Source organism: Engystomops pustulosus, chromosome 7 (assembly GCF_040894005.1).
Source record: "Engystomops pustulosus chromosome 7, aEngPut4.maternal, whole genome shotgun sequence".
Classification (NCBI taxonomy): domain Eukaryota; kingdom Metazoa; phylum Chordata; class Amphibia; order Anura; family Leptodactylidae; genus Engystomops; species Engystomops pustulosus.
The window spans coordinates 88,210,435-88,235,398 of record NC_092417.1 but is presented as its reverse complement, the minus strand read 5'-3'; the positions used below and the strand labels follow the sequence as shown (position 1 = coordinate 88,235,398).

The window sequence follows — 24,964 nt, the reverse complement described above, 5'->3', positions numbered from 1 at the left end:
AATATGCAGGGCCTCATTGCACACTGACTTGGTGTGATTGGACTTGTGTCAGGTGAGCTGCATATAAGTTTACAGACTGATTTTTTTTTTTAACATTGCAGCTATGGAAAGGGACCATAAAGGGATATGGGCAATGCTTTTTAATAATAGTTTTTATTGAAGTATTTATTTTGGTGGGTTAATTTTATTTTGTGCAAATTACTGCCAGGGATTCTGATTAAATTCCTAATATATTGAAAATAAAAGCTGGCAATTGACATTGACTTATCCTGACCATAGAGAATGCGTAATATGGAAGTGATACTTGGTTAGCGTATACACTTTCTATGAAGACGTGATGAATAGTCTGCAGTTTGATCAGGCAGTCATATGTTATTATCTTCCCTTCAGCCTCTCTTGGACAACCTACACACAATAACAACTGCACACACACCACATACAACCACATACATTTTGTAGAGGGCTACATACAAGATAGGGTCTGTAGGTTTGTTCTGAAGTTGAATTTGTATGTAAGTCGGAACTGTATATTTTATTATTGTAATCCCAGACAGAACTTTTTTGGTCTCTGTGACAATTGGATTTTAAAAATGTTGGGTCGTAAGAATCAATATTAACACTAAAGTTTCATTACAGGCACCTGTGATAACTGTTACAGCTCTTTATTGTAGCCTAAGGCTAAAGTACAATAAATTACCAATATCCAGAGGTCCGTTTGTAACTAGGGGTCGTATGTAAGTCGAGTGTTCTTAAGTAGGGGACCGCCTGTACATAAAAAGTAGAGCAAAATTTCAAAAAATTATATACATATATATGCACATTGTCTAAAATGTAATTTTGATGTCCTTTTCCATAGCAGTTGCAAACATTTGGTAAAAATCATTGGTTCCTGCTCTTCTATAGTTTTACCCTGTACTGTGCTTACACTTGGGCTCTATAATATCTGCAGAAGATGCATATCGCACATGTACATCATCAGAGCGGGTACTTCTCTCCCCATCGTCTGCTCTGATGTCTGCCGCCGCTGTTTACCGCATTGATCTTTTGCTCTCTGCCATCAAGGCCGATTGTTTTAAGAGGGATTAAAATTCATAGCGGAGCTGAAAGAAGATTCTGTGTTGCATCTTCTATTACCAGAGCAGGATACTTGTAATGAGAGTAAAGATTTCAGAATGCAATAGAAATAAACGAGTTGCATAATCATGGCGGGAGGAGGAGGGGAAGAAGAACTGGTTGGTGTTCTGTTCACGACCACTCATTGAATGCCTACCTCCACTTTAGATTATCATTAAACCATCTTAAAGAGAACCTGTCACCAGCGCTCCCCCCCCCACTCACACACACCCCACTCACAGTACATTTTAGATGTCTCTGTACTTGTTCTGGTAATGTCTCTATCCATAAGATATGAGCCACCAAAAATGGTGCCTCTAATACTGATCTTTCTATATTTGTTATCCATGGCCTCCTTTCTTCTAAAATCAACTTTTATAGTTATCCTAGTAAGCAAAAGGGCCCTTGGAGTCCCTCCTTGCAGCAGAATCATCAGCAGAGTAAGTTTCAGCACATAGTGGGAGGGGGTAAATGCTCCGCTCTGTTACGAGTGAGGAAGAGCATCGGGGGAACATTGGAAGGTGAGTATTTTAGGTTTTTTTTATTACTTGGGGGTCTGCTGCAGGGCATTTCATTACTTGGGGGTCTACTGCAGGGCATTTCATTACTTGGGGGTCTGCTGCAGGGCATTTCATTGCTTGGGGATCTGCTGCAGGGCATTTCATTGCTTGGGGATCTGCTGCAGGGCATTTCATTGCTTGGGGGTCTGCTGCAGGGCATTTCATTGCTTGGGGGTCTGCTGCAGGGCATTTCATTGCTTGGGGGTCTGCTGCAGGGCATTTCATTGCTTGGGGGTCTGCTGCAGGGCATTTCATTGCTTGGGGGTCTGCTGCAGGGCATTTCATTGCTTGGGGGTCTGCTGCAGGGCATTTCATTGCTTGGGGGTCTGCTGCAGGGCATTTCATTGCTTGGGGGTCTGCTGCAGGGCATTTCATTGCTTGGGGGTCTGCTGCAGGGCATTTCATTGCTTGGGGGTCTGCTGCAGGGCAAACGAGGGGGAGGGCAACAAGGGGCATTTCAATACTAGGGGTGGCTTTGACCAATGCATTTCCCAGCCTAGGCGTATACTTGAGTCAATAAGTTTTCCAAGCAAAATTGGGGGCCTTGGCTTATACTCAGGTCAGCTTATACTCAAGTGTATACGGTACTTAAAATGATACTTAACATAAGAGCAAAGTAAATTAAAGGTACTAAATTCAACAGCTGAATAATAAGTGCAGCTCTTGAGATTAGCACAGGGATGTAACTTGGGACCAGTACAAGAAAAGTATGTACGGTATATACACCAAGCTTTGTGGTAGCAATAACTTTTTTCTTAAATTTCCACACAGGCAAACACCGTACAGCTCACAAACCTCATTCAAAACCAAAGGCAGCAGAGAGCACCGAGATGGATTTCAGGGAAGGAGAGAGTAAAGATGGCTTCATAGATAATGCGGAGCTATGGGCCAGGCTGGAGGAGCTGGAGAAGCAAGAGGAGATCTGTGGGGAGTTGGAGGAGTAGGTGTCTGTAGGGCAAACCTTTGACAACCATTATATCACTGCTGTAGAAATGATGTACCCATTCAAAGTGTATAAAGGGTTGTAATGTCTCTGCTTGCTGCCATTTTAAACACAATATAAAACACAGATCCCCCTCTAATGTATCAATGCTTGTAACATGTGTTACCCTGTAGTCCAGGTCGCAGAGGAATGTCCTGACTGGGCACAGTTGGAGAAACTTTTGAAGGACATTTCCATCAGTTTTATTATTCCTACTTACAAGCTCCTGAGGAAGCCTTCTCAGAAGTTCTTTTATTATAACCCTGTACGACACAAGTTTGGCAATATAAAAATTATGCTAATCAGTCTGGGGTACTTCGGCTTACTTTACCACAGCACCTCATCTAATCATTTATTCACTCCACCATAACTCTTCCAGTTCGGCCTGTTCAGAGTATAGAGAGCAGGTGACATCAGGGCAGCAGGACTGGACAAGTAATAGGGGGGGGGTTAATAAATTAGACGTACGTAGATGTTATCCAGAGCGCCACAGACTGATTAGCATTATTTTATCATTTTATCAGGGAAATTGCAGCTTAAAGGGTTATCGTAAAAGATGTTCTGAGTAGAAAATTCCCTTGGGAGTGGGAAGTGGAAATTGATGGTAGATGTTAGTTTAAAATCGGCGAAATCTTTTAAAGGACAACAAGCAAAGATCTAGGTATGAATTATAACATAGGATATGTCGGAATGTTGTAGACATTTTCAGTCATTTGCTTTGTTGAATTTCTGTAGAACGGAAAGTCCTCCGTGTAACAACAATGAAGAAGATAAAGAGAATCTGAAGACCGACCTGAATGTTGATCATGATCATCGGGCTCAGGGCAATCGTGTAAAGACAGAGACAACGCAGCACATGGCTCCAGTTAATGGCTTGATATTATCTCATCACAGTGATGATGATGATGATTTGGGAAGTGGAAAAAATTCTGTGGCGACAATCCGATTTTCTCATACGATTGAGCCAAAAAGGGTGAGCACCTCTGCTGGAATAGTTTCAGTGCAACAGAGAAACCAGGAAATCTATTTATATTAAAGGAAACCTACCATTTCAAATGGTAGGTGTAAGCTGTAAGTACCGAGCACTAGCTCAGGGTGAGCTGGTGCCGTGGCAAACTTTCTTTAGGGTTTTTTAACCGCTGTATCGCGGTTTTAACACTTTTTAAAGTTTATAGCAGAAGCTGCTTCGGCGCGGGCAACGTCTCCGGCATTTCCTATGTAGGCGTGCCCACAATCGTGTGCAAGCAGCGCCGAAGCAGCTTCTGCTATAAACTTTAAAAAGTGTTAAAGCCGCGATACAGCAGTTAACACTAACAAAAGTAAGCACCGGCACCAGCTCATCCTGAGCTAGTGCTCGGTACTTACAGCTTACACCTACCATTTGAAATGGTAGGTTTCCTTTAAGCATTTAAGCAGATTCTATATGTATAACTGTTTAAGATCTCCGCTTGCTGTCAGAAAAATGAAAAGCTATTTGCTTCCTTAGAGCTATTGCTGAACATCCAGAAGTAAATGAAAATATTTCTTTTCATATACAGCAGAAGTCTAGCTAAGGGTGCAAAATAAAAAACTGTATAAGAGCAAGGTAAAGAACATTTCCTTATCATGCTGGAAAAAAAATTGAAAGGGAGTCTGTCATCCTCTGTGTCGAATATAAACTTAACATCTGCACTCTCTGTTGCTCAGTTTCACGGGGAAAGGAGGGCATCTAATCAAGGTTAAGTGGGAGGCAAAATTAGTTGCACTGGACCTCATGACCATTATAATGGTTCATCAAAATGCTATATATGAATTTTTTTGCATTCATCCCAGAAAAGCATGCTTTTGTTGCTGGACATTTTTCTTTTTGTACTTCATTTTATTTTATTTTTTTACCAGGTGAGAATAAACACTGGAAAAAATACAACATTGAAATTTAGTGAAAGGAAAGAAGAAGCAAAAAGGAAAAGGAAAAACAGCAATGGAAATGGCCATTCTGCTCCAGAATTGCCAGTCATCAAGACCCCGGCAGATATTTACAGGTAGATATAAACACAGAGAAGCATAACACACAGATCACATATATAGCCAGTTCTCATGCTACAGATATGGCCACAGTTACCAATTGGTAAAGTTTATGGAAGGTAAATATCACTATGCTGTTCAACGAGCAATGTAATATATGTGCAGTGAGCAGGGCAGAATTGTATTAAAGGGAAGCTACCAGGATCAAGGATTGTAAACCAAGTACACTTCTTAATCCCTCCCCCAACCCCTCTTTTTTATTACAAAAAAGGCTTTTAAAAATATGCAAATTAACCTGAGTGGCACTGGGCTTCCTAGCTGTTAATTGAGTTCGCAACCCCTGAGGCTATATTTAGTTCTTTTGACCACATACTGGGTCATCTCTTCATGCTTATAGTGTTATCTAAGGAATTTGATGTAAGAAAATTCATTGTGTCCAGAGGCAGTATATAGTACCGCCATATTTGATTCTTGTATTGTGTGTGTCAGAGTCTTTGTCGATGTGGTAAATGGAGAATATGTTCCACGTAAATCCATAATGAAGTCTCGGAGCCGCGAGAACAGTGTGTGCAGCGACACCAGCGATCACAGCTCCCACGAATTTGAAGAGAGAAGAAGTTATATAAGAAATGTGAGCATAGAGGACAACACTTTCAGTGACCACAGTGAGGAGGATGATCGGGGACATAAAAAGACTTCCCCTGTATCTGGACTCTTAGAGGTGAGACAGTCTGACCAAGAGTGGAAAGTAGAAAACTTCAGACATGGCTAGTTTCCACTGAGCTCCTTACCGTTATTACATTTGTGTTTGTATATACATATTTTTTTTCTTCTAAGAGTGTTTGGAAAGTAAATGGGCCACCAGTGCATTTGCCATCACTTTCAGGATATATTACTAAGGGGAAATTGTGGTATGATAAAGAGGGAAATGAACCGGAATTGGGCTTAAAACATTCTAACTTACTAGTACAGCAAGTTTTACTGCGGTTCCTTGTTTCATATAAACCTTTAATGCTCAGAGTACAATCCCTTGCACAGTTTTTTGGTCCATGAAATCCAGCCACCACACGGTCAAGGATTTGCAGACCAAGTACACTTGTGCATTTTAGTCTCCTTAACAAAAGAGCAGATTCTGGAGATTTTATTTAAGGTGGAGTTCTGGAAAGACCTGAGTTGAACCTGATTTCAAGATCTAAATTAACCAGCACCTAAAGTCATATGACCGTTGTGTATAATGAGGGAAACTATTGTGCATCTGTTAACTTTGCTGGCTGACAGTAACTTTATCACTACTTCTATTTTTCTAGCCTTTTTCCGGAATGGTCATAGAAAAAGATCCTTTTTCTATATCTGTGCCATTGACTGGGATTGCCCACCCTGCTCTACCTACTATCCAGGAACGAAAATCTGAAGAAGTCACAACAGAGGTCACCGAGGAAGCACCAAAAAGAGTCTCCAAATTCAAAGCGGCCAGGATACAGCAGAAAAAATAATTCCCCCATCCTTGTTCTCTGTGTCTGAGATGGCAGCACGGTCAGGTCTGGATCATGTTTACTCTGTGCCAGATGATAAGTCTTGCTGTTCTCACCATTAGCTGTAATTGTTAAGGTGAATTTACAATCACTTTGATAATTTTTTCTTTTTGTAATAAATATGCAATTTACACCATATAACTTGAGTGGTACAGTCTGCACCTTTTACATGTGTGTCATAAGAGAGGAGACCCCCATCACCCTCACCCCCCTATACCCTATGCTGCACCCAGTGATGGGAGTTACAGAAGTAGTGGAGCTAGTTTATCTTTGCCATCCATTTATCACCAGGACCTGGAATCTTTTAGAATTTTTCAGCTCAGGAGAATCATAGTAAGTGCCACCCAGTGTCACGCCAACACTGAAACAGGGAATTTCACCATGAAGCGAAGCAACGTCCAAGAGCAATGCAGACATGAAGGTGTGTACGGTAATCATTACTCGTGCAAAAGCTGGTATGTGCAACCATGTTTAGAGCGATGCATAGGCAAATTCTACCAGTTTTCATGTACATAAGTCTCAGGTTGCAGTTTTGCCTTTCTTTATAGAAACCGTCCCAAAAGCATTTTGTAAACCATAAGAAGGGTATATTTGTTTCAACAGCCAATACCCAGCAGAATGGGCTGTATTCCACTCCTGAACGCATTTCCAGTATTTCATGGCAGAATGAAGATGGGTTTTCATAGATCCTGAATTTTAACATTTGGGGTGGATTTTATTTTTCTAAGCTTCTAGCCACTGCCTTTATTTAACATATGCTTGATGGAAGAATATAATAAGTACTGCCCTATATAAGGTAACCTGCCATCAGTAGTGCCTTTGCCTAGGTTTACAGTAATAGCCACAAACTCATGTGTTTGGGTAAATCATGTCATACACAAAAAAAAAGTTCCAGCTTATCTCATTTGGCTTAAGAAAGGTTAATCTATCATAAAGGACCTGGTATAAACGGGGTTAATATATATGCCCACAATAGCTGAATTTAATCTCCAGAAAAAGTTGAGTTACTGGATACATCCATTACGGATTCTGAATTACATCCTGCTTTTACTCGACTGCTGTTGGAACCACTTTGTACAAACATTACATTTACTTATCATATACGGATGCTCCTTGCATATGCGATTGGGTCAAGCCCTCCCCAGTTCTATTTGGATTGCATTTTTAAATGCAACAAGAAGACTTGCACCTCTTCTGTGTGTTCTACCACTGCAGGTTTTGGCTCACAATAACTGAAGGTAATAACTGGAGACCTAATGGAGATATGAACTAAGCCTAAGATGACTGTTCAGTTGTAAGGTTCCATAGCAATTTCTGGAGACCAGTAACATGCTGGAAGGTCTCAGTTGTGAAGTTTGGAGAATATTGAAGGCAGCTCTTTAAATGACATTGTTAGATACTGATATTCTCTTGTAACGTGACTCAACTTTTTATGTAGATTAATGTTGTAGTAGCTACATTTGATTCTCTCGATGACTTGATGTATATTATACTGGTTGCTTTTATGACACCACACTTGATGATAACTTCGATCACTAGGCCACTGGGATCTGGAGTTGGATGGCTCTTGGCCTACCTCAACTTTTGACAGGCATTCCAGTTAGTCCTTAGAGTCTGCTACTGCCCCTTACATGATGGCCCTTAGATGGCTATACATCAGCATTGCTTTGTACCCATTGGTAGGGCACTAGTATCTAATTTGCCTAGGTTATATCCTAGGCATACAAAGTATTTCTTGCCCTTTGGGCCTATCCAGATCGGCTTCAGCAGTTTTTATATAGTTAAATACTCCCTGTCCAAGGGCAGTAAAACTGTGTCTGGATTTAGAAGTTTTAAGAAAAGCAATAAGCACCATTTTGCGGTTAGCGGCCCATTTAGCAAATTTCTTCATACGCTGTTTCATAGAGCAGTGAGTACTATGTACGCTGGCCTCCCCAGCTGTTATACTGTGCTGGGCATTGTAGCGTCACCACAGCCACGGGTCACGGGTATGCTTGGTATTCTAGTACCTGTAGTCCCTAACCCCAATGTGCCCTCATTCCTCAGTCCAGTATGTGAGCTTTCTGCTATGTTCCACACAATGCTGCGTCTAAGACCATTCACCGAGACCCTTTTCAGAGGAAAATAGTATTTTCTAATAGTATTTTTTCCAAAGAAAATTTTCTTGTGAATTGTTTCTCCTCTATTTTCACACAATGTCTAAATGTAAAGCAAAAATAAAGTTTTTACTGTGAATGTAACATTTATTCTCCCTATCTGAATTTTTTTTAACCTCATGTGCGCCGCTTAGTCCACCCAATAGCTACAAGAGTTGTACAAAAAGAATTTTCCTTTTTATTTAGATTTTGGTTGGTATATTTACAATCTACTGCCCAATTCAAGGGGCTTAAAGGAAATCTACCCTTTGTTTTTATGCTTTGTAAATCAAACATACCTTGAGAATGCTGTAGCGATACTGATGCAGAAACATATCTTGTTTAATCCCTGAAACTAGTGGTTTTGCTCAAAAAGCAATTATAAAATTCAGGACCCAGGGATGACATATTCTTGGCTTATGCTGGGCAGGACAAGGTTAAAGTAGTGCATAATTGGTGTAAAAGGAGAGCCCCAGGCCAGCCACAGGAGCGACAGTCTCATTATCACAATTTTATAATTGCTTTTGAAGCAAAACCACTCAGTTCATGGATTAAACAAGATATGTTCCTGCATCAGTCTAGCTACAGCATTCTCAAGGTATGTTTGGTTCATAATGCATAAAAACAGTGGTAGATTTCCTTTAAAGGGGTTTTCCGGGCTCCTCTACCTACTAACAAGCTATAATAGGTTATTAGTAGTTTAGCAGTCGGGATGGGACACTCCACAACCACTCTGATCACTGTGCAGTACAGTATTGTCAGTAGCTGTGGACAGTGCTGTGTACCTCTGGCTGTAGTATATAATAGCTGATCTGCATCCTTAACCATCAGCTATTAATGACTTATCATTTAGAAAACCCCTTTAGCATTCAGGACAGTTTTCACCATCATGCTCACTCTGGTATCTGAGTACATCTAAATGCACAACACTTATGTAGTCATTCACTGACCGATATCTACCTGTGCCCACTCCCTTCTATTTATCCTTATGTTATACAGAGGACACATCATTCGGTAATGAAGGAGCAGGTATAGGTTCGTACCAATAATGTGTGAAAAGCACAGCATTAGTAAATTTATTATTTCTGGATAATTTTAGTCCTATTTAAACCAACTTTAATAATTTTAAAGTCTTTCAGCAGATCTGCACGTAGGAGCATTTCTGGGCAGTTTTAGCAGGGGATCAAAGTCTGTAGTGTTTTACTAGACTAGAGGAAATGAGGCACTTAGAGTATAGTGGAGTCATTTTGATTTGTCACTTATCTTCGTGCTGTAGATTTAATAAAGTTCTATATGTAAGTTACCCCTGCAATATTGATAACCAATACTAAGGATTTAGTTTCATTGCCGTAGACTGCGTAGTGGCCGCATTTGGATACCTAAGCTTACTTCAAGAGGCCGCTGCACATTTGTCGATCGATTGTACCAGGTATTATGCACGTTGATGGAGTTGAGCAGCGGTAACTCGTGGACATGTGAGATGCAATTTGTGGAAGAAAACCATAAATACATATTTTTGAAATCCTGTGAATACCCCTTTAAGGGAAATATGACATGTTCTCTTAAAATCTTTGCTCACAAATCACGGGCCAGTGGCGGGGTCTGGTAAACAAGCTGCAGGATGTTAATATCCCATTTACTCCGGCTCTGACCCATGTCTGACTGACAAAAGTTGTCACCTCCCGTCACTTCCAGAGAAGGCACGTACCCCGAGCGGCTGAAGAAAGCATTTTTTGTTTCAATAAAATAACAAGACCAATTAGGCTTCGTCTGGAGATGTTGTGGCCGAGCTTTGATTCCTTCTTCGAGGAAATGACGACCTTTAACACTTCGATAATCTTGACTTGAGCACTTAGTGGATTTTTTTTTGCAGGTACATTTTGAATATTTGGAGAAATTGAGCGAGAAGCAAATGCCAGGCAGGGCGGCCTGTGATGTATGGATGATTGATGATCGATAAATTTTGGGGTACTGTTATAATAAACATGTGCTTGGTTAACTCCTTTGTTGCCTGCCATTGCTTTCCACTGCCTGCAGCTATGTGTCAGCGTAGTGTAATGATCAGGTTATAATATGCCACAAGCTGCTTGCTGTCAATGAATGGACCATTACACTCTACATCCAGAAAATTATCCTTCTCTTTTGGTACAATTGTAAGCAGCTTAAAAATATATATTGTAGAAAATTGGAGACCGATTTCTGCTTGGTCTGAACTAGATGCAATTGTAGTAGACGGTTTGTGAAAACTGTCAGGTCTGTTTTCTTGGTCTTGTTTCACTTAAATTGCAATACTCCAGAAAAAGACCAGTATGTTAAAATTTGGGCAGAGCAAAGTAAGCAGCTAAACTTTTATACTAACCTAGATCCGGCGCCTCATCTTGGTTGTACGGTTGTAGTACGCTGGCTTTACTTGACGGACTGCTCATGCATCAAAGAGACGAGTTGAGTATAAAGTTTCTTTTCTTTTGCTGAATGCTTTAAAATCATACAGGGCGATTTGGGACCCTAAACCACCAGTCCAAAAGGACCTGTGGGTGGTTTAGTATCCCTAAATCACCTGGACGGGTTCTCTTTAAAAGGTACCGGTCATAATTTTTACCCTATTAACTACTAGCAACCACAGGTAGGGTATGAAATCTCCTTCTGGAATTCCCTCTTTATATGCCCCTCACATTTCATATGCCTGTATCTTTGGATCTGTAGAACCTGATATCATCTGAAAGATGAGGTTCATATCTTTTCTCTTCTCTACTCATTGTCACACAACTTTGGATGAGACTAGGTGGTAAATAGGTGAGATTTCTCATGAAAGAGGGAATTCTAGAAATGTAATTTTATCTGCTGCTGGTAGTTTAATGGGAGAAAATCTGTTGACAGGATCTCATTAAAGACAAGTGACATATGCTGGATGATAAATCCAGTAATCTTTAGATAGTGTGATCTCTAGTTTGTGACTATTAGTTGGCCTTCTTTATGGAATTTTTGTCTTGCATTTTCACTCTACAGGAGAAATAAATATTTTACAAGTGGGAGCCCCACCCTTCTGATGTTAATGATCTATGCCAGTGGTGGTGAACCTATGGCACGGGTGCCAGTGGGTGGCATTCAGAGCCCTTTCTGTGGGCACTCAGGCCATCACCCCAGGACAGAGTTCACCAAACAGGACCAAATCCACCTAATCTTCCTGCATTCACAGGCACTACTCTCAGCGCTATTTTAAAACGACAATTCATTGACTGTTTGGAACTGTGAAAAAAATTAAAAGGTTTGTCAAAAGATCTTTGGAGGTCATCCTGTTGGACCAACCATTCTTCCTGTACAGAGAGACCCTGGAGAGAAGCTACAATGATTGTCCGAATTTGCCTTCCTTCTTTAAAGAGTATTGGAGGCCTCTGGCGGCCGATACAATTAAAAGATGTGGAAGAACAGGTTACAATGATTTACTGCTTAAAATACCATGTTGGCACTTCACGGTAAAGTGGATTTTGGTTGTTGTTTTGGCACTCTGTCTCTAAAAGGTTCGCCATCACTGATCTATGCTATGGATGGGATTTCAGGATCACATTAGATGCAATACCCTTTTAAAACATGCACCCTGGTCAGATGAGGCAAAATTATCTGCATACATTTTTTTGCCATAAATTGCCCAGTGATTGTATTGTTTTTTCTTATATGAGTAAATTTCTCAAGTCATGTCAGAAAATTGCAGAATTCTTCATTATACAGTAAGAGTCGGATATTTTCAAGTATGTTAACCATGGTTAGACTTTATATGTTATATTATGAAGGTAGCATAGCACTCCTCACACAGCACCCAGTCTCTGCTGTGCTGCTGAAAGCATGAGACCGCTGCAGGCAAAGCATGCTTTATACTTTATTTTGAGAAAAATGTGGTAGTCATAATTGTAGAACAGCAATGACTGAAGATTATAACTATATTTTCTGAAGGTTACAACAGCCACCAATCAGTAGGGCCGTTGTTTTGAATTACTTCAGCACATCTGCGACCACAGGATAGCACTCGTCTATCACACTGCTGTGGTTGGATTTAAGTAACAGCTTTACCCATTTTGCTCTATGATAGAGGGCATTGTCCTGCATGAAAATTTCTGGATGATTGAGTGAAGAATACAAGGAAAGAAGCACATGCCATGTAGCTGTATAAGAGGTCCAACTCCTGCTGCAGAAAACATTCCTCAAACCATGACACTTCCTCCACAACCTTTCACTGACTTTACATACTTTACTTTGGGTTTGGTCTTTCCCTAGTTTGTTGATGATTATGTTTTCCATCAGACCCAAATAACTTGAACTTGCTTCATCACATGAACTGTGAACCACTTATCCTCTCTTCATACAACATGCTACTCAGCAAAGGTGAGTCTAGCATTTTGATTTGTTCTGCAAATGAGCGGTTTAGTCACTTCAGAGTGGGATGTCAGTCCAAATGCTCTTAAAAGATGAGACACTGTATGAAAAGACAGATCCTTACCATTTTCAGTGCTGAACTGGTGATCAATTCTATCTGCATTGTTGAAATAATTACCCATGAAGATTCTCCACATTATCTTTTCCTCTTTTACCTTTGTATTTCAAGGGTGACCAGCCTTCTTGGAGGGACTTGAACATGTTTGTCATGTTGTAAAGATCCAAGGCTGTCATTTCTAGAATATTGTAACAACCAACTTCTCATGCTATGTCTGATAGGTTCACCCCTTTGGCCTTGATCTGGACAATCCGCTGCTGGAGGGTTTCAATCACTTTATAACGGCACATCATTTTTGCAAAGTCAGTGAAAACTGAAAAGTAAGGCTGCCAGTTCAATATGATTTGTCAGATAATTAAGGAAATTGGCTCCAGGTGCCAGATTAATGCTAAATACTTGCAGGTAACTGAAAGTGATCTCTAATTTTGATCAGTGTCCTTTTTCATTTATCTCCTTTACATTTATATTAAGGGCTTTGGAATATATACAATGCATGAAATAAGCTTTAAATACTGCTATTTTACTCATATTAGGATATCTTCACAAATTGACACTTAGGAAATTGAGCAGGTCTGACATCTGACCCCCACACTATTTCTCCAATGGGTGTATGCAGCTTGAAGTAGATGGCCATCAGGCTATGCATACTTTGTGGATAAGTGTTTGCTAATATCGGCAGTTCCAACTTTCTGTGTCTGGTTGCTATTTCCCTGGAGTTATGAGGGTCTAACTGTTCAATTACCAACTCTTATTAACATTAAACTGAAGCACATTGTAGTTTGGGGTTGGAGGGTAGGTCAGCAGCTGTACAATAGGGATACAAGACACTGATATACAGTACATGGAGGTATCTATGTTTCTCCCCAGAGGTGCAGTGTAATTAGGATGGGTGCTTAGCAGCACCAGGTTCTAGTATAACAGATGATGAGGGGTGAAGTGGTTCGCTTCAAAGTTTCTTCTCAGTGCTATATTTTTTTTCTTACAAATGGCTGCCTGGTCAACCGCATTAACCCTCGATACATAAGCTGTGCCCATTCCTGCTGAGCCTCCTCCATCATGGCCACTAAATCATTGGAAGTGTCTTAAGTTCTAAATAAACTGCGCTGGATGGAAACGCGTGCACTGCGTCCAGGGAGATGGATAGATCGCCTGACTGGGCTAATTGTTCACTCTCCGCCAGCACATTAATAGGAGGCTCCATCAATCTAACAGCAACCAAGGGGCGCACACTGTATTTTTACCACCAGTCACCGTTGAGTCTCCGTAAAGGTGAGCCGCAATTAGAGGAAAAAGTCTTTTCTTTTTTTTTTTTTTCATGGTTCATATTATCTGCAGCTCTCTCTCTCCAAAAAAAGTAATGTATATATAATATATATTCCTTGTATTCCCCCTTTTCTTCAAGTACAGTTTACACCTTGCTACCTTTATAGGATACGTGTCTCTGTGGATGCTGGGAAAGACTACTTCCAGAGGCAGTTTTAGCTTTTGTAGAATGGAAACATCTTTCTAGTATTACAGAGGAGACTTCTCCTGCTAAACTGTAAACCTGTGATGCTTGGACTGAGAAAACCCTAAATGCGAAAATATCTTATCCTAACATGAAAAAACCAATTGTTGTGGCACATTATCAAACTTTATGCCACAATTCCAGTATAGTTTACACCGCAACACTGTCTAATATTACTTCTTGCACTATATTTAGCAATTTATTTTTTTTTAAAGGAAATCTACCACCCATATGAGTCTTTTTTAGCTTAAGGCACTTACAGTACCTGGTGGGCTCTGTGCTGCTGATAATACACTCGGGCAGCCGGCTGTTCCAGGTTATCACACAGCTGCTATAAGGAATAGCCAGCCGCACAAGTGTATTATATAATGCGAATGCGCGAGAAGAGCCGAGTGACATCACTAGGCCAGCGATAGAGCATAATTATAATTCGGTGGACCGCCGAATGTAAGCTATGATGTGAAGGTAGTGCCTGAGCTTCATTTGAATATTATCTAAAGTTGATTTTTTTGACAAAAGCAATGGTTTTTGTACCTAACCATGATATGTTCCAGGATCAAGGGCACAGAGCCCACCAGTAAGTGCCTTTAGCTAAAAAAAAAACCCTCATATCGGTGGGAGATTTCATTTAAAGACATTTTTACGTTATTTACGGAAATACAATGGAAATGGGGGGATTTATGAAGACTGGCTTTATCTCCCCTGCAGGCTTGTATCTACTTAGTATATAGAGGCGCAATCTTCACCTGGTCGGACCAGATCTGATCTGGTAGACATTCCACCTAAAGTTTCCAACTTTATTTTTTTGTGGTGGGCTGTATGTTTTATTGGAATGGGACACATTTTTCTGCAGATTAATCATCCAGCTTCAGTCCCTGTGGCAAATCTGTTATAGCATCTGTCTACACTACTTTATAATGCCCAAGCCTTTCACAACCGTGAACAGGTTTACCTGCAGTCTGCTATAATGTGAAACAGGAGACATTATATATAACCAGATATCATTACAAACACATCTGCCGTGTCAGGTATAAAGTACATATCGTCCTTACAAAGGGCAGAAGCGCTATTGTCCGATTAGGAACTCTCAGAATATAATGCTATAAAACAATATATACAAATGTGGCAGAGCGGAGTCTGGCCTTTGCACACGTGGTGACATCATGATGACATTCCTGTGGTTTTCCACACACTGTGTTTCAAGCCTTTTTTTTTGCATTGTAATTTTTTAATTACATAAAAAAAACTGTGGCCAGATGTTAACGGCTGTAGCCCATGTAGTTTTTAAAAATAAAGAGTGGCGTATGTGATGTTTCAAGGGTTCATTGGAACTTTTTATACATTTCTTTTACTTTTATTATTTATAGAACATTACAAGAACAAATGATGAGCGCTGACTAATAGTGGCAATTGTTTTATTTTGTTTTTCTTTTACTTAATTATGATCATGATCTTAATGATGTTTTTTTTTCCCCTGACATTTTTCCACACAGCTTTTCTATAGGACACGAAGGGGAAAAAAAAGTTAAACACAAAATGTCACAATATAAAAACCAGTACAACATACTCAAATGTTAACTAGTATATTTGAAGGAGCAAGTTCGGCTGTGACGCGCCCATACCTGTGGCTAATGATCAAAGCTGACTGCTTTGTATTATGTGTAACTATTTATTGGTCCTTAAGCAGAACTTATTTTATTTTTCTTAAAAGAAACTACAAATATGTTTGTTGGCTGCAGTTACCACATCTTGCCAGTAGGATGCAGCAGAGAGCACAGGGAAGGAACAGAAAGCTGCCATTCAGTGATTAGAATTTATTATTCATTTCTGTTATAGGTGGGGTGTGCAGACACAGTTACAGTAATAATTACCAAGACTCCAGTGTTTCCAAGGCAACCATTTTTTTTTCTCGTTTCATTCATGCTGTTGCAGAGAGTGAGCCTGTAAAGCATGACATTGCTGGATTTGGAGGTCTGCTTGCCTCCCGCTGCTCAGGGTTTAAGGTTAGTTACAGCATCATAAGGTGCTCTCAAGCATAAAAAATCCCTGACTGGGATTAAAGGACCCAGTGAGAACTGACACGGGACCTTCTCTACCACCAAACCTGGTGATAACGTGCTAATTTAACTTCCTGGCCAGCATTACCAAAGCCACACAGCAAAGTGTAAAACATTTAGTTTTTTTATGAGACCCCAAATATTAGCCTTAGCATCAAGCGGGCAGGCGAGCTTCCTACATAAATCATATAGGGTCTTATGTGGCCTGTATAACCACTTCATGCTCTTCCGTAGGTGTATGGGAAAGTTTATTTTAAGAATTCTGCTTTTCTCTTCTATTAATCTACACTAAAAAGTTGTGCATCTATCTAATACTTTTAATTCACTGTAGTGAGCCCTACAGCTAAGAAACCAGGGCTAGATCCTAATTTTACTTAGTTTTTAAGATCTCTGCAAAAAGCCAATGAATGTGAATAAAAACCTGCAGATTCAATTTTACTATAACGTTATCTTAACTAAATGCAAAGCATTGTTGTAGATTCCTGGTATCATTCCTAAAGGAAATCAAAATCCATCATGATAAACCACTTACTTCTAGATCCAGGCACTGTGACTGTGGTGACCTTCTATTTTTTTTTTATCCATGGCCTTCCTTTTAAAATCAACTTTTAAAACTATGCTAATGAGCGATAAGATTTCTAGGGGACAGAACGCTGTCTCACCCCTCAGCACTTCCCCCTCCCTTTGCCTGTCTTACAGTGGGAGTGAAGAAGTTCTCCTTGCACACTGTAACAGCCTGTGCAGCTACAGCACAGGGGGTCTCTGATAACGTCCTCCATAGATTTTCTGGTTTAGAAGCATTATTTTAAAAGTTGATTTTAGAAGTTAGGAGGCTATGAATTGCAAATATGAGAAGATTACCACAGTCACATTGCCTGGATCTATGAGTAAGTATCCCTTGTGTATTCATGTCCTGTTCAGATCATATGTAACGTTTGGACTGAAAACAGTATATCAGATTCTAAATTGGAACACACTTTAGCTCTGTCTGTGATTATTGCCTGTAGATATAAAAAACAAAAAACAATAAAAGCTTCATTTAAGGTCTACCTGGAGATGGTAAGTATATATTCTGTGAGGATTTCCCAATCCAAATCTACAGAGAATTCAATTATCTGTATTTTAGCCATTTTGAAGCTGTTGAGACGTGGGGTCTTCTGGCCGTTAAAAAAAAAAAAAGAAATCTTTACTCAGGCTTCAGGTCCAAAGAAAAGGTTTGCATTTATTTGCACAAAAATGCAGATAAATCAGGGGTCAGGTTGCAGCTACCTTGGAACAAGCAGCTCCCCTGTGGTCAGATCAGACACTCTGACCTTGAGACAATCCATGTACACACAGGTGTCATTAAATACCCAACTATTTCCCTTTAGTCTTAAATTGATACACCCCTGGGTTGCACCTTTAACAACAAACATCACACACAAATATATTTCTTACTTAATATACATAACACCACAATACAGTATAATACACAATATAAAAATAAAGGGGAGTTTACAATATACACAAAGTAACCAAAGTAAGAAATACAAACATAAACCACATGGCTTCAGCTCTGCATCACCTGGCAGTAATCAGGTGCAGCTATATAACCCCAGCTCACCCTCTGCTCAGGTTTTGCACACACACAGGTAAGATCAGGTAATGCTGAGTGGTGACTGCTTAACTGGTTTGTCTGTTGAAACAATAGTGGACAGAGACAAAGGTTTGCTGGCCAGCAGGAGGAGAAAAAGAAGAAAAGATACAAACACACAAACAAACAGTTCACCACCCACCCCTCAACAGAAGCAATTCAAATAATCAGAATGTCATAAAAGATTATTGGGGTCCGGCAGCTTAGACGTCTTTTTTTTCCCGAAAATGTGCTTTCATGGTCTTTCTAAGGAACATAATAACCACTTAAGAAACTGCATGATGAAGTCGTAGAACACTCACGGATTTGTTTTTATTGGTGGTTAGCGCACGGATTTCTGAGCTGAATAAATTCTTTATAACGTCCAAAATGATCAAAATAGATACAGATGTAAAAGTTAAAATCAAGCTGTTTGCGGCTGCCACCAGAGGGAGTTGACTGCATACAGATTCCTTTCAGTCCAACTATAGGGCAGATGCGAACTGCTGAACATTTACTGCACTGGAATGATGAAGTTTCAGGGAATAAAGCATTGGGTTTCAGCAATATTATACACTAAACAGATATTTCTGCCACCAAGTGCAACGTGTCACTACATTGGGCACTGGACATATGGAGAAGGTAAGGGGAAGATTTGTCTTCCACCTGCTACAAATTATTCAATAATCAGTAGCATCTGCATTATTAAGGAATTAAGGAGCAACTATGAGCTGCTGCAAGACACCCTTAATGTAATGTCTGCTTCAGTCATCAGAAGATAGCATGAGTTGGCAGGAAGAGGCGCTGTGGTAGCATGGCACAAGTAAATGGATGGCGGGGGTTGTGGTCAATGGACTTTTTTTTTTTAAGATTTACCCTGTTTACCCAGTTACCCTGGTTTACACTCAAATGCTGAGGACTAACTCTGTAGATAGAGGAAGGGGCTCTCTGTCACCCTTTCCCATGCTGCAAACTATAATACAGCGAAACATAATCACCCTACAGGTGATAAAGCCCAGCTCACCCATTCAGATGTGTTTTATGCTTGCAGATCCACTATTGTTCGTTCTGATGTTCGAGATACAAAGTCCATAGCCGTGGGACACAATTCAGAAAGATGGGGATAAACTGTGCACTCACGTATTACTCCAGGGATCTTTTCCAAAATCGATAGTTTAAAAACAGGCTGGTACAAACACTAGCTGAGCAGTCGGGTCAACGCGTTTTGACGAGAAACGTCTTACTCATCATCCTATCATGAGTACAGTGCTCTGGCCCACTATTCCAGAGACCCTCGTCTGGTCCCTTTGTATTGATGTGACTTCAGCAGCCAGCCATTAGCCTCAGTAGTCACAGAGGAAGTAATACTGACCTGACTGCTAAATTTCATCTGTCCTTTGAGCTCAAAACTTAAAATGGAGCCAAGGAGCTGGAGCAGGTAAATATTTTTTTGCTTTCCTCTGCCCTGATCTCCAAGGAATTTCCAGTGAACTCACAAAACCCTGTTAATAAAAGTCTTTCAATTGCGTGGGGGATTTTTAATGAAGGCAGGTGCATTATAGGTCCGTCTTAATGTGAAGTGTGCTAAAATTAGATTACACAAATTTATTAAGAGTTGCATACATTTCGATAAATTTGGTTCATCCTTATATGAAAGTCTAGTGATAGGTAAAATACCATATAAAATTGTCTGTCTTTTTATGCCAAAGTATGATTTCAATTAATAAGTGATTTCAATCACATAACTAGGATGAAGAAATAAAATGGAAGGTCCCTTTACTGATGGCTGCAAGCCACTTTCTATACAAGGGATTGGTAGATTGGGGATTTCACAAGCATGTGAATCATCACATGCTTCTGTTCATCCAATTACAAACATGCTGTCCTGATTCATGTGAAAGGCTTAGTGTTCTAGGAAAGGACCTTAAGTGATGTCACAAGCACATGACTCATCACATGCTTCTGAGCATCCAATTACAAACATTCTGTCCTGCTTCATGTGTAAGGCTTAGGAAAGGACCTTAAGTGATGTCACAAGCACATGACTCATCACATGCTTCTGGTTGTCCAATTACAAACATGCTGTCCTGATATGAATGCCAGGAAGTGCCACCCACTTCAGGGATAGCTGAATATGATTTTATGATACATTTACCAGCCTGCCTTCACAGCTAGGAAGAAGCCAGGAGCATGATAGAGTTATCATTGGAATTGTTGTCTATTGTCCAACTGTGCTAAAACTATTTTTGTCAGTAACTTTACAATTGCTCTTTAAATAGATCTGATAGAAGTAAATCTTAAGATAGAGAATAAAAATAATAAACAAAAAAATCCTTACTCCAGTTACACATCAAAGAAGTGATCTCAATATGACATCTGCATCTCTTACCAACCTATTAATAATTCTATTTGTACTTGTTTCTCTGTCCTTGTGTTGTTGTTATTATTATTATTACTAATATTAAATTTTTTTTTTTTCTGCTGGCAATGACGGTCCCGAAAAAATTTCTTTCCTCCATTTGGGCGGTGAATCATTTGGGAGACGGGTAATGCCCTCCAAATCCAGTTCTGTGGTTATTGCCTGGATGTTAAAACTCATAAATTTGAATTTTGTGTGTATACACTTTGATTGCTAATATAATGAATGTCTTTCTCTGGAAAACAGATTGGTTCGTTTGGATAATATATTCATTATGTGAGATGAAAATGAAGCGCATTAACTTTAATTCTTTAATTGATCCTCCCGCACTTACATGAAATATACATATTTTTAAAGCTGCTCCTTGGAAGTTTGAGAGCTCAGCAGACAGCCAGGTGATGTGATTATTTAAATGGCCCCGAAAACTTTTTAAAGTGTATTTATCTATTTTTTGTATAATATTATGAGCTGTGTAGTCAGATCTTAATTAGTTATAATATTCCGATGATAACATTATTTAAATAAGCCCTTAACTGCTATGGAGGAAATTATACAGTGAGCGTCCTTACAAGTGTCAACTGTCTCGACTGTGTCTGCACAAGTTACTGGGGTAAATAATTCAGTGCATAAGTTATTCTGTGATCAGAAAATCGTATGCTCACAAACAAAAATATGTAACTACTGTGCTCATTCGTCTCTTCTTACCCCTCCATTAATGCTTACAGGTCTTCTCCCAGACCTTCTTCAAAGCATGTGTAGGAGTGCTTTTGTGTCCCAACACTTGCAGCTATTCCCCCATCCCTTTTTTGACTAAGACCTACTGTGGATGTCTACTGTTACTTTTCTCACCTAGTCTAGATGTTTCCTCCATCACTTCTTTCATACAGACCGTCACTGAACTATCATATCTCCTAAAACTTTACCAATCTAAGTCTAGGCTCACAAGCAGGGTCGGCACCAGCACCCTACATACCCGAGCAAGTGCCAGGGCCCCTTTCTGGGTGGGCCCACTGAAGACGGTGGAGTTGTGTCCATGGGTTTCAACTCCCCAGTTGAATATAATCATGATACACAGATCAGTGCCTGTGATGCAGCATTGGAGTGGTCTTGACCCAAAATTTTCACCCCACGATTTCCAAAATCCACTTATTATCCATCATATATAGAAGTAATTGGGTCACATTTATCACTTGTTTTTTTCTGTTGTTTTTGCGCCTTTTCGTTTAGGCGCACCGTTTTTGCGCCATTTTTGCGATTAAACGTCAAATTAGCCGCGCAGCTAAAATAGCCAGCTTTCCCTCATCTATCGTTCATTTCCAGATGTTTTGCTGCGCCTAATGATATTCATCACGTGCGACTTTTGCATTTAGGCGCAAAAACGGGCGCAAAAACACTCCAGCCCGAAGGTGGCGTTATCTGAGAAGAAAGCACTGAGCCCCTTTGCAGAAGAGCTCATTTCTAGCAGCAGAGCTCAGCCAGACACTGGAACAGATAATAGATACATTAGATACATTGCAGACAGGAGCTGCAGACTCTATTTACAGTTCATCACCTTCTATTTACAAAATATATTCTGCAAAACGCTGAGCTCACAGCAAGAGCAAGAGAAGTTTGCACAAGTTTGCAGAAGCTTGCAGAATGTTGCAGATACTACAAACAAGTGTCCCCCATGTAATTCTGCACAGTGTCTGAGGGGGATATTGTGCAGAATTACAGGGGTGCAGCAGGAGACCAGCATTGGGGGATCCCCTCCAGGAGAAGCCACTGCTGGGGAGGTCACTGGGTGCAGGGTGTCACACACCTGGGTGCTGCTGTGGGGGTCATTCTCATGCTGGGCTGTGGGAGAAGCAGAGAGGAGCTTGTAGCAGGATGACATGTAACTGCCCGAATCTAACATTGCGCCTAAACTGCGCCAAAATTGCGCCTAAACTGTGTTAAAGTAAAGTGATTAATAAGAGGCAGAAAATATACTTATCACAGATGGTTGTAGCTTGTGATAATTCTGGCAAAACAGTGCGCCCGAATTTAGGCGCAACTACTACACTTAGGCGCACAAAAGTGATAAATGTGGCCCATTGTCTGCTGGTGCTGCTGTGGCAGTTGGAAGCTGAGCCTTGATTGGTTGCTATTCTGCCACAGGTCATTGAGTATAAGACACTTATGTATAAGTTAGGATGGCTAGAGACCCTGACAGGGGAATATTTATCAGAAGTGTTTGAGGTAAAACCAGGGCCGATTCTAGGGTATTTGCTGCCTGAGGCGAAAATTAAAATGCCGCCCCCTCCCCCACCTCAACAACAGACCTCCCCAGCTTCCAGGATATGTTTGGCCCACTGAATTTACACATTTTTAAAAAACATTTACAGCCTGATAAAAAAAATGCTGACAACATTACTTAAAATTAGTAACTGGCCCTCTGTGACACCACACGTGGTACCACTAGCCTTTCAGTGACACAGACAATAGTGCCATCTAGTAACTCACAGGTGACAATCTGCTCCATCATGAAGATGACATTATAACATCTTCTCTCACCCAGGACTGTTGAATTTGCTGCTAGATGTCTTCAGCTCCAGGCACCACATCTCCGCACTGCACCAATAATATACCAGTCACTTACAGTATATATTCACCAAAATAAAATTGCTCCTAAATCATATATTGTACACCTCTCATGACATAACGGACCACTCTACACCCCCACCACCATACACACCACCACAATGTGGCCCTTCTTCATTTATTTAAAAATGTATAATAAAAACTCCTCTCCCCCAATTAAATTATATACAACTCCTATAGTTTAATTAAAATCTGACCCCTATATCCAGTTTCTCCCACGTTTAACTATATACAGATTTACCGCCCCAAAATGTTATTTAAATCATGCCCCCACTCACTTAAATTACATACAGTACCCCATATAAACCACCCTCCCTTTTAAATACAACCCCCTCCTTTATTTATGTTAGATACAGCCCCCTCCCATATAATGCTTTACCCACAAGTTATATTATATACAGCCCACCTTGATTATATAATATGTAGTTAAATTATGGTTAAAAGCCACCCCCAGGTTACATAATGCCAAGCTCACCTCCCATATTATATAATATACAGCGCCCCCTTATATTATATACAGCCCCCATTATTATATTATACACAGCCCCCTTATTATATAATATGTAGCCCCTTTTTCTATTACTGTATATACTCGAGTATAGGCCGACCCTAGTATAGGCCGAGACCCCCAATTTTACCAGCAAAAACTGGGAAATCCTATTTACTCAAGTATAAGCCGAGGGTGGGAAATGCATTGCTCACAGTCTCCTAGTATATAGCCTGCCCGCCCACAGTAGTATACAGCCTGCTAGCCCCATGTAGAATGCAGCTAGCTAGCCTGCAGTTTGCCAAGCACATAGAAAAATACAAACTTACATACCCACCCTCAGGTGCCCGATGCTTGTCACTGTTCTTGATCCACGGCGCCCCTCCTCTTCGGTCTTCTCTCTGCTGTGCTAGCTGGAGACACTTCCACTTGATCTGCCGGCCAGTGCAAATCACCGCATTGATGCGTCTCAGCAGAGAGAAGACCATAGAGGAGCCACCAGGTGCCACGCCAAGCATCGGGGTGCCGGAGGATGAGCATGTAAGTTTATTTTTTTGACTCGTGTATAAGCCGAGGTGAGGTTTTTCAGCACATTTTTTGTGCTCAAAAACTCGGCTTATACACGAGTATATACGGTATATACAGCCCCACTATTCTATTATATACAGACCCCCTTTTCTAATATATACAGCCCCCCATTTTCTAGATTATACAGACCCCCGTTTTCTAGTACAGGCAGTCCACGGGTTACGTACAAGATAGGATCTGTAGGTTTGTTCTTAAGTTGAATTTGTATGTAAGTCGGAACTGTATATTTTATAATTGTAACCCCAACCACATTTTTTTGGTCTCTGTGACAATTGGATTTTAAAAATGTTGGATTGTCATAAGAACCAGGATTAACAATAAAGCTTCATTACAGACAACTGTAATAACTGTTACAGCTGTTTATTTTAGCCTAGGACTAAAGTACAGAAAATTACCAATTACCAGAGGTCCGTTTGTAACTAGGGGTCGTCTGTAAGTCGGGTGTTCTTAAGTAGGGGACCGCCTGTATATACAGCCTCCTTTTTATAAAAATAATAAAGCAATGAACTCGCCTTGACTCCTGTCACGCTTCCCCGCCGGCGTTCGCGTTCTCTTCCCTGCTCTTCGGCTGCCTTGTGCTCTGTGAAGGGAGCAAAAGGTTTGTCCTAGGGCGACACTATCACCCATTTGTCACATAAAATTTAACTTTTATTGTTGATTATCTTAAAAAGTGAAGGGAAAGGTCAGAGATCATTTGACCGTGCGTGAAATTTAAAACTAACAAACAGTCGTGGCGAAACATGTCGGGGGGGCTGTTTTGTACCCTTTTAGACTCAGCAGCGTGTTAAAGCGCCTCGCAATTTAGCGACCACATAAGTTGTTTGTATGTGTGATGGAATGACTGGAGATCAAGCATAAGG

At 40.4% G+C, this 24,964-nt stretch overlaps 1 protein-coding gene across 1 annotated transcript in view; it reads left to right on the top strand.

The window, feature by feature from the left end:
* Positions 1 to 8,431, top strand: part of URI1 (URI1 prefoldin like chaperone) — a 66,074-nt gene extending 57,643 nt beyond the window's left edge. The window contains exons 7-11 of the mRNA XM_072117188.1: positions 2,445 to 2,613; positions 3,391 to 3,628; positions 4,534 to 4,676; positions 5,149 to 5,380; positions 5,967 to 8,431. Coding sequence (XP_071973289.1) covers positions 2,445 to 2,613; positions 3,391 to 3,628; positions 4,534 to 4,676; positions 5,149 to 5,380; positions 5,967 to 6,152 — 968 coding nt within the window. The 3' untranslated portion in view covers positions 6,153 to 8,431. The remainder of the gene's footprint in view (positions 1 to 2,444; positions 2,614 to 3,390; positions 3,629 to 4,533; positions 4,677 to 5,148; positions 5,381 to 5,966) is intronic.
* Positions 8,432 to 24,964: the final 16,533 nt, after the last annotated feature.